The sequence below is a fragment of the Aythya marila genome (genome assembly GCF_965140915.1).
Source record: "Aythya marila genome assembly, chromosome: 5".
Taxonomy (NCBI): Eukaryota; Metazoa; Chordata; class Aves; order Anseriformes; family Anatidae; genus Aythya; species Aythya marila.
The window spans coordinates 40,135,209-40,154,149 of record NC_139046.1 but is presented as its reverse complement, the minus strand read 5'-3'; the positions used below and the strand labels follow the sequence as shown (position 1 = coordinate 40,154,149).

The 18,941-nt window shown below is 37.7% G+C and overlaps 1 protein-coding gene across 3 annotated transcripts in view; it reads right to left on the bottom strand.

Moving 5' to 3' along the window:
• Positions 1 to 18,941, bottom strand: part of MEIS2 (Meis homeobox 2) — a 172,421-nt gene that overhangs the window by 138,293 nt on the left and 15,187 nt on the right. For all 3 annotated transcript variants that reach the window (XM_082762584.1, XM_082762582.1, XM_082762583.1), the window contains one exon: positions 17,543 to 17,657. In XM_082762584.1, coding sequence (XP_082618710.1) covers positions 17,543 to 17,657 — 115 coding nt within the window. The remainder of the gene's footprint in view (positions 1 to 17,542; positions 17,658 to 18,941) is intronic.

The window sequence follows — 18,941 nt, the reverse complement described above, 5'->3', positions numbered from 1 at the left end:
AACAACAACAAACACACCCTTTTGATAGTGAAACGTAATCAGGGACTTTCACATAGTCTGTTCTTCTGAAGAGCATTTGTTAGCATTTGCTTCAGAGGATATATTGGGAAAAGAAAGAAAAGCTATCTAAAAACAAAATAGGCTTACCCACATCAGCCATTCCACAGAACCAAAATAATAGTTTGCTCTTAAAAATGAATAGCAGTGAAACATAACAATAAGATGTATACACACGCACACACACTGTCACGTTTGTGGGTCAGTAGAGATCATGCATCACGATTTTCACAAAATCCACACGCACATACACACACTTCTTGCAGGTGTTATCTCAGACTTGGTCTGCTGAGAAGTGAAGTGAATCCCCACAGTGACGTTTGAAGGTTTAAAAGCTCAGTTTTTTGTTTCTAAATGCCTATGAAAACATTGCCTGTGCTCAGAGGCCTTTTAAAACAAAACCAAAGCTTTTAAAGCTTCAAAAGCGGTCATGGGAATTTGCTCATCAGGAGGGAATCCTAAATGAAGGCCAAGATTCAGTGGATTCCCCTGGACGTGACAAAAGCCATAGCCTGTCTACAGACCTACCGTTTCTCATAGCAGATGAAGGCTGATTCAAGCAAAATTTGACAAATCTTTGTCCATGCCCCAGATTTTACAAAATTCACTTTTTAAAAGCTTTAAACCTCCCCAGCTATGTCCTACTATTTTCTCTACCATACTATACAAACAAACAAACACAACAACAAAAACCCACACCTTTATGGTTACTTAATGTAACTAATAGAGAGATCCCCTCCTCCCTCAGGAGGAAATATTATAATGCTATGTTAAAGGCCTAAAAAAGTTTGAAAAATCCCTTTTTTGTTTTCCTTTTTGAGATGTCAATATTTCATATCCATAGCAGTCTTAAAAAAAGGTACTAGGTATGAAATTGTTTAAGGGACCACTATAAAAGGGCAGAAAAAGTAACATCTGAGTAGAACAAAGCTTCTGAGTCAGGTATTTAAACCATAAAAGCTTGGTACAAATGAAAAGTCTTTCTTCTGAACGTGTGACATACAGCTTGTACTCAGCATTAAGGTGAAGCACACAAGCGAAAATCTAGAGTTTTGGCTTAATTTAACCACAGCATTCCTGCCCGAAGTGTAGCTGACATTCTCCCTTCTCTTTTGGAGATCATCTCATTTTGCCATACGTGTTACACCCTGCTTCCATTAAACACAACAGCCAGTACAAGAGTAGCCAATGAACATTGAGAAGGCAATGGAGCAGAGGGTATTGTGTGTTTTTTGTGTTCAGAAGCAAAATCCTTCTCAAATGATCTAAAATAAAATGTAGCATGTTATCACAGACAGCTGTTTGCCAGAAGACCAGAACAGAAAACTGATACATGGATCCTCCACTGGACATCTGGACACATATGGGTGTACCCCGCTCATTACAGCCACAGCTCAGAGTAGGAGCCTTATATCCAAGACCACTACAGAGGCAAGCAAAATAAAAATATAAAAATAAAAAATAAAAAATCCAGGTCCAAACGAGTTGTTCTCAGGTTTGCCTCAGCTGGAGGGTGCTCTCTGCATAGCTTACAAATTATGCACTAGACAAGTTCTCAGTCTCAAGAACAACTGAACCTTACAAGGAAATTCTCTAAGGAAGCATGCAAAATGTTTATATGTGAATAAACAAGGGAAGAAATGTATATATATATACACACGTCCTTGTTAAGAACATAAGTATCTCTTCTGAGCTCATGTAAGGTAGTCAGAGAAAATAACATGAAATACAAACTCAAACATATATTCTCTGATTATATGAAGACAAATTATATAGAGATAAGATTTTTTATTTATTTTTTTTTTCTGCACAGGCACACAAAGATTGAATCAATTCTGCTTTCAGATGTACAGACTGCACTCCCATCAACTCCCACTGAAGTCAGAATTTGACCTATTGTGTACTTTACATTCACATCGGTGAAGTTGGTAAGAATGCAGAAAATTGCTTTAGAAAGATGTAAAATTAGTTACTAGTTCTAAAATAAAAGGACAGCTTATTTCTTTTAAACAAACCAGATTGATAGCCATTTGGAAGAGCTTAAAGGAGGGTTAATTGGCATACAGTAAACCTGAATTCTGACAGTGTGGACTTCGAGCTAAAATGACATTCTCTTTGGTGGTCCTAGGACTGTAGGATTAGTTTACAAGAAAGCAGAGAGGAGTTTGAAACCAAACTCTGAAAGTTACTGATGAATTACCAGATTAGAAAGGTCTGACTATGAAACATGTAACTGCCCAAATTCAGAATCAGAAAACAAACTAAAAAAGGTGGAAATCTGCAGCTGAGCCTGAGTTATAGATTAATAGAATGAATGAATAATTAAAAAAAATAAAAGGAGAAAGAAAAAAGAAGAAAAGCAATAAAACCCTTCTTTCATAAGAATCTTGTCATAGACAGAACTTTATGCCAAAGTATGGTCAAAGCTGCAATTAAGAATAATAAGATCTATCTTAGGAAAATAATTAAGACAACCAATTCACAATTAAACAAACATGTTTCATCTATCATTGCAGATATGCATGGCAGAAAATTTATCAGCTACATCTAACTCAAGGTCACTAAAGAAAGTTTGTGAACTTCAGGGAAATTCAGATATGGTCCCTTAATCACACTGAAAGAAAGTAATAAAATAATCAAAACATTAAAAAATACTCAATATGAAGATAATCTTTGTTATGTTTTTTGTTGTTGTTGTTTTGTTTTTAATGGAAAACTACATTGTTGCTTCTCTCTTGAACTGAAGTATAAGTGCTGCAGTCATCTTTGTACATGAAAAGGTACCATGTTGTAAAGTCAGCTGAGATGCTAGCACAGATCAGCTTATTTGTTTCTGTAAAACGAAAGATGGCTAAATGCATTAAGCATTTTGGTGATTTCTAAATCAAAAAATAAACAAGCAATACTTTAAACTTAAGGGAATCTACTATTTTAGGCAAAATGGGTAAAGCACTGTTGAAGACAAGCAAGAATATTAAGAAGCATTAGACTTAATTAATGCTTTGTTTTATCTGGAAAAATATGTCTAAATTTAACACACACACACCAAAAAAAAATTATTAACCGGGAATCTTTTCTTACTCAAACGCACTTTCACATAGTAACAGATGTTTTGCACAGAAGAAATTAAGCGTCTGAATACACAAAATGAATCTTAAGTGTATGGACTCAGAAGCACATGAAATTTAATCAAAATCTAGTAAGTTAGAACAAACAAAATTTACTAGCTTTCTCTTTAAGGAAAACATTTGTAGTTTAGGAACAGAATGAAAAAGCCTATTGAAAACATAATTAGGGACTTTTTCTTTAAGTAATTTTTGAGAAGGAACTCCCAGTATTCACATGTATTACATAACTGAAATGCTTACAGAGAACAGGATTCCAAGAGTGTCGTTCAGCTGGATTTGTATGGATTTTGTATTTTCACATTTGTATGAACTATCACCTTCCTAGTGTTATTTCATCACTGAAGCACAAATCCTGCAAAGGCTGAGATGGTCAATATTAACTCTACTGTGAGCCTCTTTATTTCAATATGAGGACTTGCTGTACATGAAGTTAAGCAATGTGTAAGTTCTTGCCAGACTGAGGTCCTACTTTGGTTGCTGTAGGTACTTCTAAAAGTGGAAGGTATACACTGATGTACACATAGGATCTTTTCATCCTTTGCCTTTGTTTGACTAAAAATATTTGCCATCTCCAAAATGCTAATTCCTTCATTTAACCAGTTAACAAGTGACAAATCATAATCTGTACTTCAGTTTAACTCTGAGAAATAGAAATAAAAGTAAAAGGTAGTAATAAAGAAATGATAAAAAGCCTTTTGACTGTAGAGAAGGCACAAGGCTTTAATAATTTTCTCAAGGCAGTGAACTGACAGTAGAAACTACACTCATTAAGTTTTCCATGTTCTGTGAACTGTTTTTCATTTTAAACAGCTTTCTTTACAACCTGATAGCATAAAAATATGAAAAGTAATTGTTTTGCCCTGAAATAAAAAAATATTTCCCTCCCTTTTAATGTTTAGCAAGAAATTGTCTGATATGAAGCATTTGGAAGACTGAAAGAATGCTTGGGCATGAGGTCGATGCACAGCATACCTAGGTGTTTTAAACAATTGAATTATTTACCCAGCTGGCTGGGAATCCATGAGCACCATGTGATGTAATCAGGTCAAAAAAATTATTATTGTATCAGGGAAACACTTGGGAGCACTGCTTCAGCACCAGGACCTCACTGCATTAGGTACCACATAAATTAAGGAGGACAATCACTTTTTTTTTTTTTTTTTCCTTTTCCTTTCTTCTCTTCTCTGTTTTATTGGCAGAAGCCCAATGTAGCTCCATTGATTTCAGATGTATTAGCAAGAAAGGGCTTGATCCAAAGCTCACTGAAGTCAACCAAAATCTTTCTGTTGATTTAACAGGCTTTGGATTAGTCCCTAAATAAGAGCAGATTTGGACTCAGCTAGAGGATTTCATTTAAGCCCTATGCTTGTTCAAGCATCTAGTAGGAGCTAAGAGAACACTGCAGTCGTACTGAGTAGGAGTCTGTGTTCATCTTGAACTATCCCCTTTAGCAGATGTATAGGGTCAGGAGTTCCACGAAATGGAGAGCCATCAGTAAGTGGTAAATCTGAGGTGGGAGGAATTAGGAAGGAAGCTCCAAGCTGAAAAACTCTGATTTGTGCTATTTAAGCAATGTTCCACCCTTTTTAGGCAGGAGTGTAAAATTAGACAAGGAATTCATGCGAATTTCTGAATTTTACATTCGTAAATAATTTAAAAGCTTAGCACTAAGTCCTGCAATAAAATTCTGTGCTTTTATTTGCTATATTTACTTCTGCTGAACTCTCTGCCAATGGGGTCTGCCTTAAATCTAGGTATGACCAACTCACAGCTGCATATCAAAAAGCCCAAGGAAAGTTTAAACAAATATAATTGCTTAAACACGTGTGGCCACAATAAGTTGGTGGGCATAATGCAAGATTATAAGGAGGAGCCCTCTTTACTTACTTAAGAATTAAATGCAGGGATTGTTAAAAAATGTCATGGTACAAATCACATCTTAATAGAGAATTTGCTGAATTCCCCTCACTCACTCCCTTGGCTGCACCATCAATCCTCGTCAGTAACAGCAAGTGCTCTGTTTATACAAGATAGCAGAAGACCCCAAACATAGCCTGTGAATAAGGAATGTATAGTACCAAGAGTGTACACAGGTAACCATCCATAACATAATTTGAGCTCTTTCAACAAGTTATGCAGCCTGTAGTCTAGGCTAGCTTGTGTAAGATCAAGGGTTTGCAATGGATTTGAGAGTTGGAGCAGCTGGGAAGTCAGGGGAACACAGGGAAAACACTTTGTCTCACTGTGCTGACTGCACTGGCTGTAGGCAGAAATAGGGACACCTGAGCCATTGTACCACTCTGCCACCTGATAATTTCCCTTCGTTTGCTCCTAATGCTGTGATAAAGGTGAATTCATATACAACACAAAGATAGCTGAGCATTACAGCTGTCACTTAAAAGCTGACCATATGTAAGAATAGAAAACGAAGAATCATTTACTTTCTCCAGATCCATACATACCTGTATGCATGGTGAGTTACTATATAAAGTGCAATCAAACAGCAGTAGTCAAATTCCTTAAAGGTAATTTCAACTTTACTGCATAAGTAAATTATCTCCCACTGATGTGAAAGAGTTAGTATTTCAAAAAAATGAACTGAAATAAAAACATAATTATATTTTCCTCTAAAACTCAACTAAACATTTAAAAATCCTAGAGGAAAAAAAATAATTCAAAACTTTCATAAGCAAATAAAAAGCTGGTACTATTTGTCCCTTAAAATGTAAGGCATGATGAAATTTTGATCAGAAGTATTAGGAAGAATTAAGTCTCATAGCTGTCTTGCTGCAGAACTTGTGTGTCATAGTGGCAGTACTTTCTATGTGAATTGACCAAAAATAAAGAGGTTTTGTGTGTGCGTGTGTGTATGTTCATGTGTGTTTTTAAACACAGAAGAATAATGCTTTGCTTTTGTTTGTGTGGATTGACTCAAATTCTGTGTATGTGAAAGCAGTAGCACCCTTACTATTGCTACTGATTTCCACACAAGATGGATCAAGTTCTTAAGGGAACAGTGCCTTCCGCTTTATCCCTCTGGGCAGGAATCACTGCTTTCAACTGATTCTCACTGCCTCTCTTCAAACCTTTCGTGGAAAGTCCACCACTGGCCCATAAACAAAAGACAGATCTTTGGTCCTATGAGCAGGACTCCTGGTCAGTGCATTTTGAAATGTTATTCTAAGTTCTGTGGAAAACCAAGTGACTAAATTTAGACTGGTATGTTTGTTAAGACTAAAAGCAATAATAATAATAAAATAGTTACACAAAATATTTTAAATCCCCCTCTACCCTCCAGCAAAAAGGATACTCAGTTTTTCATAGTTAACAAAAAATATAAAGCATACTATTTATGATACCTCTGCCAATTCTGATGCCTTAAGCCTTCATTCTTAGCCACCACTGCCTGCGTACATGCTGAAAGCTCTTAGGCAACAGAGCAGGGGGTATGCTAGATCTTCTCATGCCAGGATAAGAAAAATCAATGTCCATGTTTAAAAGACAGAACTACTGATGTGCAAGGTCACTAAACATCACAACCTGTTCTGTAGCTCTAGAGCAGTAAGGAAATCCTTGAGGAAAAAAAAAATACTGTGCATTGCACAATCTTGTTCTAAGCCAATATTACCCTTGGATCCCTAACACCTAAATGGCAACAAATCAAGTATTCCTTGGTCTATGTTTACTGTACTTGTTTGTGGGGAGAAAATAATTAAAAAAAAATACAAAAGGAAGATATACACGTAATGATAGAATATTTTTTTTTAAAACATTAGAAGTATCACTTTAGACTTCTCGTGTTTATATAAATATCATTTAGAAATTGTTGATGTGATCCATATCATCTTTCTTTACTCACTTAAGTCTTATTACGTTAAAAAATACAAATTTAAATATCATGAGTATTTCATTCACCTCTTTTCACCTTTGTTGAAAAAAGGGAAATTTTTTAAATAAACAATACAATTTACAAATACAGTATATACAGTGCTGCCATTATGAAATTGATAAAAGCCAATATTAGAACATACTTGATTTTTCTACATAACCCTGCATTCCTGGACTATAAGAGCAGTCCATTGCTCAACAGATGAACAAATGACCAATTCATAGCATTTGTGTAACATTTAATTATGCTTGTGCCCATTGTACAGACGGGGAAGAAAGCACAACGGAGAGCAACTTACACAGGGCCCTACTGAATTCAATTCTGCAGATGCCGCTCTTGAGCAGATATCTATATCCTTACCTCATGGCAACAAAATGAGGAAATACAGGCAGGGCACCGAAATAACAGATGTCTTCCTGGTGATCGTGCTTGTTCTTTGGATCAGGCCTGCAGCTAGCAAGGTAGTTAAGGCTGCAGGCACATGCAACTAGCTATACTTCTCTCTTGTAATTCCCATAACACCACGTGCTAATTTAGACCAGAAAACTGCAAGTCTAAGTTTCTGCATGCATTTTCACATGTACATTTTTATTCTTGTAAAGACTTTTAAACATTCATTCACATCTTTCAGTGTATGCGTGAGGATTTACACAAGCTAGTGTAGTAGAAAATGCTGGTTTAAATGGTAAGCATTTATTTTGAAGACAATATCACAAATCTTTAGCTAGTGATCTGATTTTAAAAATACTCAGCCTATCAAGGCTTATGTGTAGATCACTTGATTTTCAGTGAAAGAAAAACCTGCCTGAGAGATACAATCATTTAAGTGAAGAAAGGAGAAGCTAGAAAGTTGGTGAAATTACTCACTTCAGCCTATGGAAAGATAACTGCAACTTCAGCTCCTATTTTACAGTCTTTAATACCAGTTATGTAAGGAATCATACAGCAAGTTTGAGAAAGAAGACATTATATTTAGACCTCAGACTTGGGTTGATTGGTACCTTGTGATAAGTCACTTAAATGAGAAGTAATTGTATAGTTAAAAACAAGGTTTTGTAGTCATTTAAAATCATTTTGATTTGAAAATTTAGAACTATGAACAAAGATGTCACACCACATTAAGAGACAACTAAAAATGGCCGTCAGATTTCTTTCACCTGTTCTTCTTCCACAGATATAAAACATCCTCAGATGCCGGAGCAATTGCAGAATGGTTATCACAGGCAAAGTAAAGACAGTAAGACAAAAGGCACACGTATTACAATGTGTAGTGCCATAATGCAGTGTTTGATACTCCAGAGGGCCTTCAACAAGTACTGTACAGCCAAAAATCAATTGAAAATCAGCATGATAACAGAGCATGAGTTGCCCTGTAATAGCCTTAAGACCCCCAAGGCTATGTGGGTCCCTTTCATCTGCCACACAGTGCTGATGCCGGGGGAGCCTCGCTTCCCCCCACCCTCCTACCCCCCCCTCCCACCCCGAGGAGCACTCCGGACACATCTGCAGCTTTTACCTATTGCTTTCACCTTGCACAGTAAGGAGAGCTGACAGCATCTGTAGGTCTTTTTAGATTTCAAAAGTGGAATTTGATTTTTCTTGGCATAGGTTTGAAGGCTTTATTTGTTTATTTTAAATAAATTTCTCATTTAAGTAAACCTGCTGATTTTGGACTGCATTCTCGGTACAAAGATGATCCTGATACTGAATACACAGAGGTGACTCCTCCATGGTTTTTAGCAAAGTACAGCTCAGGAAGCAAGAGAAAGAAAAACACTGTTCAATTCCATGCAAATTGCTATGTACGCAACAAAGCAGGCCTACAAATATTTCACTCATATGGTAGGTTTAATTTCAATATTTCTTTAATTACTTTCCAACAATGTCTGGTTTCTGTTGAATTTACGCTAGTACTTGGCATTTGGTGCAACCCCAAAAAGATAAGATACATATGTCCCCTATTCACAGTCTTGGCATTTTTACCTTAACTCAGACATTGAAGTGATTGGTTTGAAAAATTACCTTGCTGATTAGCTGGGTTTTCTGGTAAATATATAGCATTAATCCTTAAATTCTGAATATGACATAAGGTATACAAATGTTCTGTCTGACTCAACAGCAACATATCATGGCTTAAGGAGAACATGTATGCTGATCTCTGCGAGTGAGGAAAGAGCTAATTGGGAGTTAGATTCAGTGTGATTATCAGCTTGTTTATGATAAGGGAGTACTCTTCTGAATAGCACTGTAAATTCATCCCTGATTGTGGTGTTAAACCACAGCTCATTCCCCCTCCCTCTCCTTTTTGTTTGCTTAGAAGGGACTTTAAACTATTTTCAGCAGATGACAGTGTCATGCTTTGATTTTCTTCAGCCTTAAAAAATAAATCAGCCACATGAGCCTGATGTCAAATTTCACTTTCTAATAGCAGAAAGACACATTTTAAGTGTTTACTATAAGAACACATTTGGGTAATTTTTCCCCATGTCATTATGAACATTAGACTGACCCAATTAATATGAAATGTTTCTATGCTGCTGGAACAGACCGTGTTACAGAAAGAGCCATTTGCACAACCTGTTCATGATTATGGGCCATAAGGACACAAAGATGGCATAGACATTTGTGGACCATCTGAATTCTTACAGGGGAAGGGAAGGGGGGGGGAGAAAAGGGAAAAAAAAAGAGATGATGTTAGCCGACTGTTGTGGGTCATGTTTTTTAATCCAGAGTATTGGACATGTAACACAGCAACAAGAGCTGATCATTTTGTTTAATCACCTTTTGGCTCTTTGCCAGATGGTCTCTATTGAGAGCGCTGCAAACAGAGAGAGATGAACTGCGTCTAACATGCCACTAGAGCTTTCCCGTAAATGTCTGAGAACTGAATCCAACAAGAATTTAGTCTCAGAGCAGAAAGGGATACATTTAAAAACTATGTGCATTAACTATACTTTTCCCCATAGAATCCTCACTTGGCATGAATAATTTACCCACTCTTATGCTAATGGGATCATGAAAGTATCCCTGTGTCTTTAGTGCAGCTATTCTCAGCTTTCAGTAATTACCCCACCCAGTGAAAATAACATGGCTTCTGCAGACAAGCGGCCCACTCCTACCTGGCAATTAGAAAGATCATGGCTGACACTGGAGCGGTCCAGAAATGGACAGGCAAGCTCCAGCAGCCTGAGGCGGCATCTAAAAACATTAGAAGTGCTCCACTATGAACATTTCCATAGCTATTCACAATCAACATTGAGAGAGAGCAGCTCCCGTACAGGTACTTTTTATTTATTAAGGATGGCAGAAGACTTTAACATACTGCCCATACACAGTAATATTAAGGAACAGCAACATTCCTTGGTCATCAACAGTAAAAAGGAAAAAAAAAAAGTTTTGTTTTTAAATTAGTGCCATCTTAAACAAGACAGAGAGAATTGCTAAGTCAATTAATTGAGTGACCTTCTCTATCTTAGAATTTTATCAGCTACACAAAGGAAAATTCTACAGTACTTCATTTGTAGAAAAGTTTTTTAAAAACTCATTACAAAGAACTAGGCTTTGACCTCTGTCCATAGCATTCTTTGCTAGGTAGTTCACTGTGTAAAAATTATCAGGCTAAAACATCTGGGAAAGAAAGCTATGAAACAGCAGGGAATGTGGCTGGTTTATTGTTTATCTTTTGTTTATGAGGCAGTATTCAAGTTTAATTACTACTCTAAATTAAACTCTAACAGGCATCAAGAGACATCCTTTTACACGACTAAGTTAAAAAAAAAAAAAAATCTAGATTCCAACACTAGATCTTTCAAATAATTTGGCACATATAGGAAGGAATTAGTCAGTCTGTAACAACACAGGAAGACATTTAAGCACTTGCTACTGTATGTTTGAATGCATTGCATTATGAAACCATTAATATTGTAACAAGCATACAATTATAATTTAGCAAATGGGATGTTATCTAACATTCGGAGGCAAATTGGGTTAGGCTGAGTAGGATCTGAGAGGGAAAGAGTAGCCTAAGGGGGAATCCTACCTTTTCCATTTTGAAATACAAATGTATAAACAAATATATACATAAACACACGCATTTGAAAAACAGCAACATGAAGTCAGAGGCAAACATCTCAACAGTAACAACCTCTTAAGTTATTTTCTCTGAACATTTGTGCATACAAGGGAGGAAAGAGTCCACTGCATTTACCACATGAGTAAGGGACCAGTTTTAGATGAACTTAGCTGTAGGAAAAAATAAAAGTTGAAAGGAACTAGCAAAAGATTATTCCAGATGGCATCTGTCATATTGTATTTAGGGTTATTTTAAAGAGATTACTGCCACTATGAAAACATTCCATTGACAGAGTTTTCCTGGGCTGCATTTGAAACCCCTGCACAACATATTCAAAAATGGAAGTAAATCTTTTCTAATGCTTATATGTTGATAGAGGATTTAATTGTATATACCTAAATATAAATAGAACTTCATGGATTAAAAATTAAGAGTGAAGTGAGGATGTTAAATACATGCATAATATTTTAAATCTGCCACACCCTAAGCTTTAATTTAATAAATGGTGAGGAATCTGCAGCTCCCACCAGCCTGATTATTAGAAAACAGTATAGCGAAGCGAAGATTCACTATGAAATTTTACTGCTACTTACTGAATAGTGAGTAGGGATGTAAATGTTTCCACAACCCACCAATCTAACAAAAACTGCAAGAAGCTGTATTTGTTCATGCAATAGAAGGAAAGAAAAGATGGGAGGATACTAAAATGTGACTATATTTAGCTAAGCTGGTTCTGGCATCATTATGGTTAATGTGCATGTGGTGTGCAGTGTGAGCTCAGCAGTTACTGGGCCAACTGTCTCAGTATTTCTGGGAATTCTGCCTATTCACAGTGCAGGGATTGTTCAATTGCTGCAAAATGTACAAAATGAATTTTACAAAAATGAATTGTAAGGAAGGCCCCATTACAACGATTTTACAGCAAAGATGTCAACATCAATTTTTCTTTCATGCATAGCTAATGATTAAAACAGCATATTCCATTTGCCTAAGACAATTTATTTCATATTGGCACATCAAAATATTGAAATACAAAGTTATCTTTACTCTACCCTGATTATTCATTGCTGCTGAACCCACACCATTGTTCAAACCATGAAAAAATAAAACAAACTTGGCAAGAAATACTTAAAACAAAGGCTCATCAATATTCTCCAATTTGTCAACATCTCAATTACAGCAATGGAAAAAATGTAAATTTCATGTGCTTTGAACACTAAGGGGTCTATTCTTCTGTCAGTGCACATGCGTAACTCCCATCACCATTAATGGGAATTACTCATACATATCAACACAAGGATGGGCCCCTCAAACTTGAAAGGAGAAGATGAATTAATAAGGGCTATTCTCTTCCTGTATCTTCCTCAGCTGAAAAAATTCATTGTTCTTTAAGAGTTTTTCATACTTCATACAGTTCACCTTCATGAGAGCTGTGCCTTCTGAAACAATGCATCTCCAGTGAAACATTATTCATTAGGAAGTTTGATTTTTCACAGTCTGGATGTTTGGACCTTTCTATAAGGAAATTTCTTTCTTACAAAAGACAGTTCTCTTCTAGTAAAACTGTGCCCTATAGATTTACATATAAAAATACAAAGAAATAAAAATATATTCTGAATCCTTATAATGAATATGCATGCTAGCTAGCCTCAGCAGGCTCACCTATACATACAGGGAAAAAAAAAGTTGTAGTATTACTTTTAGTATATTAAACTTCCAAGACTTCATATGAATATGTTAATTCCTATTATTAAAAATATTTATTATTGTTGTTGCTGTTACCCCTCTCTCTCTTTTTTTTTTTTTTTTTTTTTTTTCCTTTTTCTGCCTGTTAGAGTTTGGTTCTAAGCTTTATGTGGTTTTAATGCCTGAAGGTCCATCCTGTTGTTATGAGCTACTTTCATAAATTTGTATATTACATAAAGATATAAATAAGAAATATGCCATCTAATTTTTCCAACATGCATCAACCCAGAGGCATAACCTAGGACTAATACATGTGATTTCAGCTAGCATCTGACTTTGCCATGAACCTGATATTGAGTCTTTGCCCCAGAAAACTATCGTGGACAAATCTGTGGGACAAACATCTAGCTATCACAAAAAGGGCTCAAAACTCCTTTAAGATATTGGCCTAGATAGTAGTCCTCAGGTATTGTATATAAAGATCCTCTTCATTCAGCACAAGTAGCTACATGAAAAAAAGAAAAAAATGAACTACTTGTATGAAGGCAAACTGGATTTGATGCTCATTTATTACCTTTACTGCTATATAACCCAAAAGTAGCTTCCTGTCTCTGGCTTCTCACTTACAGTCAAGCTTATCACCCCAGACCTAATCCTAAAAGGTGCTGAACTTCCTGAAAGGTCCTGAAAAACCACAGCCTCCATCTGACTTCACTGGATCAGGCCCTTTTGGTGACTGAACTAGGAATCTGACAAATCAGGTATACAATCCTTGTATCATAAAGTATGAAACCGAAACTATTCCCTGGTGCTTTCCTGTAGACCACATGTTTTTAAACCTTAAAAAGATTTATTTCCCACTTTTCATGCATAAACTGCCATATTCATTATTTGAAATATCCCATAAAGAGATTAAATAGGAATTAAAGTCTGGGAGCGACATATCCATCACTGTGGTACAAACTGATGCAGAACTCTAGAAGTCATTTAGCCTTGCGTGTAAGGGCCTTTTTCACTTTGTCTCACAGAGAATCAGGAAAATACAATACCCCGAAAGCCTTTCAGATCTGTTTCCTCTCTCCCTCCCCCCCCAAAGGAGAGGGTGGACGATAAAGCTGCACACACCTTTTAATCTTCCGCTTAGGGTTTTCACACATATATTCCGCAACAAAAACCCCTGGGTCTTCTCTCTCTCCTCCCCTGCTCTCAGCCCCTTTCCTGCCATCTCCCTTGCTATAACTCAGCTAACCCAACAGAACCAGTCAGTTTTAAATTTCAGTTGGGACCCCGGTGACCTGTTAATGAATCTACAGAGAGGAGAAAAACTCACAGTGTTGAGTTATGCCTGGTGTTGCTAGCTGACTTGGAGTCAGAAATGCTTGAAGCGTTAACGTAATTGCAAGAATGTGAAAAATGAAGCGTTGGGCTCCTGAGCAAAGCGAAAGGTCAAAGCAAGCCCTACACAAAACAAGTCTCTGGAAGATGGCCTCATTAGACCATTAAATCAGCTTCTCCTTTTTCTCCTCTGTAAGATGTTTAGAGTATTTTATTTTTATTATTGGATATATTTAACTCTTTCCAGGACAGGGGGAAAGAGAATCATACCTACTGCATAATTACTGATCTCTAAAATATTATTACATGGCATTGATCTGCATTTGTGGATCTGAACTGGGGTAAAGTCAATAAATGCTTGGTAGATTACAGGTCACTAGTACTTAGGTTTGTTAGATGATCAATATGTTGTATAGCTTAGTTTTCTCTTGAACAAGTGAGGTGACATGTTAAGAACAACATAGATATTCACCACTAATAAAATTAGGATAATCTTTCAACATTTACTGCCTGAAGGCCTTTTCCTAAACCCTGTCAATGCCAGTGTTTCTGATATCAAACATTGACTAAATTAACCCTTATGGTGCCAGAATGGCAGTCATGCATTGTCATGAAGAAACTGTCCTCCATGAGCAGCCAAAACGCCTACAGCTTTTTTTGGTTCCAACTTCAGGAATTATGGATAGATTATTTTATGTAATAGATCTGTTTTTGCAGACTTTCTCCGCATGAAGTAATGTCATCACTCACCCGTCTCACTTCCATCTCCTAAAAATCATGAGCTGTATGTCATAGACTTAAGGCAAAAGCAGAGACACATGGAAAGAGAGCTCCCAAGAGCCAGAAGAGACTGAGTCTAGTTGAATCAATCTCTGCTGCCACCAGGCATCAGTGGAAAAGCCCAAAGGTTGCTAATATAACCTAAGACTCATTACTGAGCTCCCACTCCCAATAAATCCTCTGGGGCAAGTGGAATACAACACTGGAGGAAGGTCTTAATGAAACTACAGGGGAACCAAGCTGACCCAAACAAGTAGCTACGCCAGAACAGCCCAAGAGGGCATTCCACCAGCCTTAGGAGTGGCTGAGACAGATTCCCTGACAGTTCAGCAGTGATAAAGTAGACCCTGCCCCCCTCAAGGAACTGTAGGGAAAATTCAATACAGATCTCTGCACTAGGCCTCCCTCTTTCTAGTCTTTCCCAGGGTTGAGGGAGGAAGAACAATCCAAAGCTGTCTCCAATGGGAATTTTGCCTGCACTGTACGATCATACATCTTTCAGCTGCCAGCAGCTGAGAGGAATGCTGATTTGCCACTGGACGACTGCTTCCTTTTAAAAGGCCCAACTGAGTACAAAGGGAAGCATATGAGCAATGTTTCACTCTGCTAGACCAGGCAACACTGGTGACAGATTTGGCCCTTCAGCAACCGTTCATCTTCTGCAGATGTAAGCATAACAGGTTTAAGTCCTATATATTGCCAGGAACCTCAGTTTCCAATGGGAAGGTCACATAGTTGTAATCAACTGTTTTTTCTCATGCTTAGGAATATTTCCCCTGTACTCTGACTTACATGGCAAAAGATCAGACTGTCTAATGAAATGCAAGATCCCTGGATGTCACTCCAAGGGATTCCTTTACATCAAGTATAGCTTGATGAAGGAACACTTTCAGTTTATAAGGTTTGCTGGGACAGAGTAGAGATATAGGGCTGAACAAATTTCTTACCTAAGGGTGGAATGAACACAGTCACAGGTGACTCAGAAGAATCATTTTTAAGTACATAAACGATCTTCTGCTATGTCAAATATCCTAACCATAGTACAAAGTGTAAACGCTTCATCAACAGTAAAGCCTATGGCCAGCTGTAATGCTGGTTTGTTGATTATTAGTCAGGCTCTCCCTTTCAGGAGCCACTGAACTGCAAGAGTTCATGCTGGACCTTGTGTCAGGCACACAGAAAAGTCCTGAGTGACTCATGTTGGACACAGATCATGCCCTGTGCCATGGCAGCAGAGACTACTACTGCATAAACAAGTCGTACAAATAGGAGACAAACCCAAACTGCTACACCAGAGACAAACTTTGCAGGTTGCTAGAGCCACAGGGGGTGGGACACCAGACCGTGAGAAAGAGGAGAGGCTCCAGCTCCGTGCCAGGCAGCGGCCATGTGAGAGATGTGAAATGGCACACCAGCTCAGCCGGCTCAGCGTGGCACCAAGCCATGTTCTGCGGCGGAAGCTCCCTGCAGCGTGAAGCCAACAGCAGAAGCAGTAAGTAGCCTTGAAGGCTGCTCAGCTGCCCAGTCTGGGATCCTACATGGCTAGCTGGATCACGGGTTTGTCATTTGGCTGTGCTGGGTACATGTAACCACCAAGTGAGGGAAAAAGCAGTGGCAAAACATTGCAGATGCAGAAGGTGGAGGGAGCATATCACAAGGCATAATAAAGGTAGTGTCGCACTTGCTAGCTGAGGCATAGCATGACAACAAAGAGAAACAAGAATGGAGCTTACCATAAACTTTGCTCTTAAAAATCATAATTCTGAGTCAGGTTCCAAGAGTGGTAGTAGACCATCTTTACCCTACTCTTTAGCACTTGAGGTTTGAGTCTCATACCTTCTGGAGCCACTTACACTTCTAACAGGTGAGTGTAAAACGCAATCATATCAAGATGACAGCCTTTGACACTCACTCAGCATGGATGCAGATGACCACACACAAGGTGCAATGCAGTAGGAAATAAAACACACAAAAAAAATAAAACAATAATCAAACCTCCTGAAACAGAGAGAAGGGCTTCACCGCATAGATATAACAAAGGTTTTGTGGTTCAGGTACATCTCTATTTATCATTCTGAACTAAGATTTTCAGAAGCAGAAATGAGTCTGTAGAAGTAAGTAAACATTGCAAGAAATGTTCTTCTGTCTAATTTGGGTTTTGCATCTACTTCATATTAATTTAGTGGCTTGATGATAACTTCATATAGGAATCTTTTCCCTAACTAAAACTACAGGTTAAATTCTCCATTTATAACTCAGCTCAAAAAACTGCATCACAGCCGGAGAGTATGTCATTATATTTACTTACACCACACAAAAATAAACTGTAGATAACCAAATTTGTAAAGGAATTGGCAGAACTAATCAATTGTTATTATAAAGCTTGTTTGAAGATTAGATATTTCACTTTGAAATAATAATAAAATGTAGCTAAGTGGGTTAAGAAAAGGAAATACCATCTCCCTAAGTTACAGCTGATTATACTGCAAGTCTGCCACTCCATGTTTACTCTAAGGCAGATGTACTGATATAATAAAAAAAGCTGGAGTTATTTTAGTCATGCCTACTTTGCACAGGGAAAGTTTGACCTTTTACCTTGCTCGCTGCTGTTGTCTCCACTCTGGGAAGCATGGCCCCCACTGGAGGGCCCCGGTGTGCCTGCCGAGTGCGTTGAGGTTGCATCATCATGGTCTCTCCAAGATGAAGGATTCTGGTGTCAGAGTGCCAAGGAATTTTTTCCACAGTTCCCATTCCAATAGCAAATGAAGAACAGAAAGAAAACCGGGAGAAGAGGGGAGGAGGGGGGAAAAGTATACACATTAGCATTTGTGAAATGTGCCAAACACTGATACTGTTTGCACAGTGTAATAATTCTTTAGCAAAGACAAACAGAGGAGGTACAAAGATTTATTTGGTAAAATAAAGGACAGATATTTATTTATTTATTTATTTAAACTTTCCAAAGAGTTATCTGGATTTAATTGTTTTAATAGCACTGCAGAAGAATATTTGACGGGAAAAAAATGTATATGTTTCTTAATGAGCAACAGGGGGCTGGGGGGAAAACATCAACTGACCTGCACAGTTTATGATACTAGGTGTTCACATGAGGATTGGGCTCGCTGGCCTATAAACTACCTCCCCATACTTTGTTTTTGTAGACTGGTGAGAGATGGGAGGGGAGAGGAAGAGGAGGGAAGCTGTTTCAAAAAGTAGAGAATGCACATGGGAGAGAAACATGCCCTCTCACCCTACCCTCTTTCTCACTAGTCTGAGTGGTGGAAAAAACTTCAAGCAAATGCAAAGTTGTGGGGAAGAAGCAAACTACTTCTGAAAAACCATTTTAATGGGAAGATGTTTCTACTCCCTACCCCCTCAACACACACACACACACACATTGATATGACACATTTCAAAAGACTTTCTAGCTGTATCACTCTAACAGTTTGCTTACGAGTATTGTCAAGAATAACCACCAGGTGATTACATAAAATAACACGTACAGTGATTTTTATGTAATTCTTTCTACATTGCTATGCATAAAACACAACAAAAGAGAACACATAAGACAGATGTACAAAGTTTGCAAAACTTGGCTAAGTAAGACCTCAACCACTGTACTTTAGTCACATCATTCATGCTAGCTTTCTAATTTATTGAGTATTGACTCTCCTAGAGTGAGAAGCTGCTATTTAAAGGGATAAGTGAGGAAAAGTTAATGTTATAGTTTAGTGCTACTTTGTTGAGTGTATTCTCCGCCTGTCCTCCTCCCCTTTCCTGATCATTCCCAATACCCTGCTGTTGCTTAAAGGAAAACAGGAATTCTACTGTACAGGAAGAGCTTTATCAGCACCACATGAAGGCAGGCAAGAGATGGAATTTCCTCTGGCAGAAAAGGAGAGCAAGAACACATGAAACAGATCAGACTAGGGCCTGGACCTGCATTAATCGTCACCTGTATGTGACAACTTAAATCAAGCACACTATAATAATC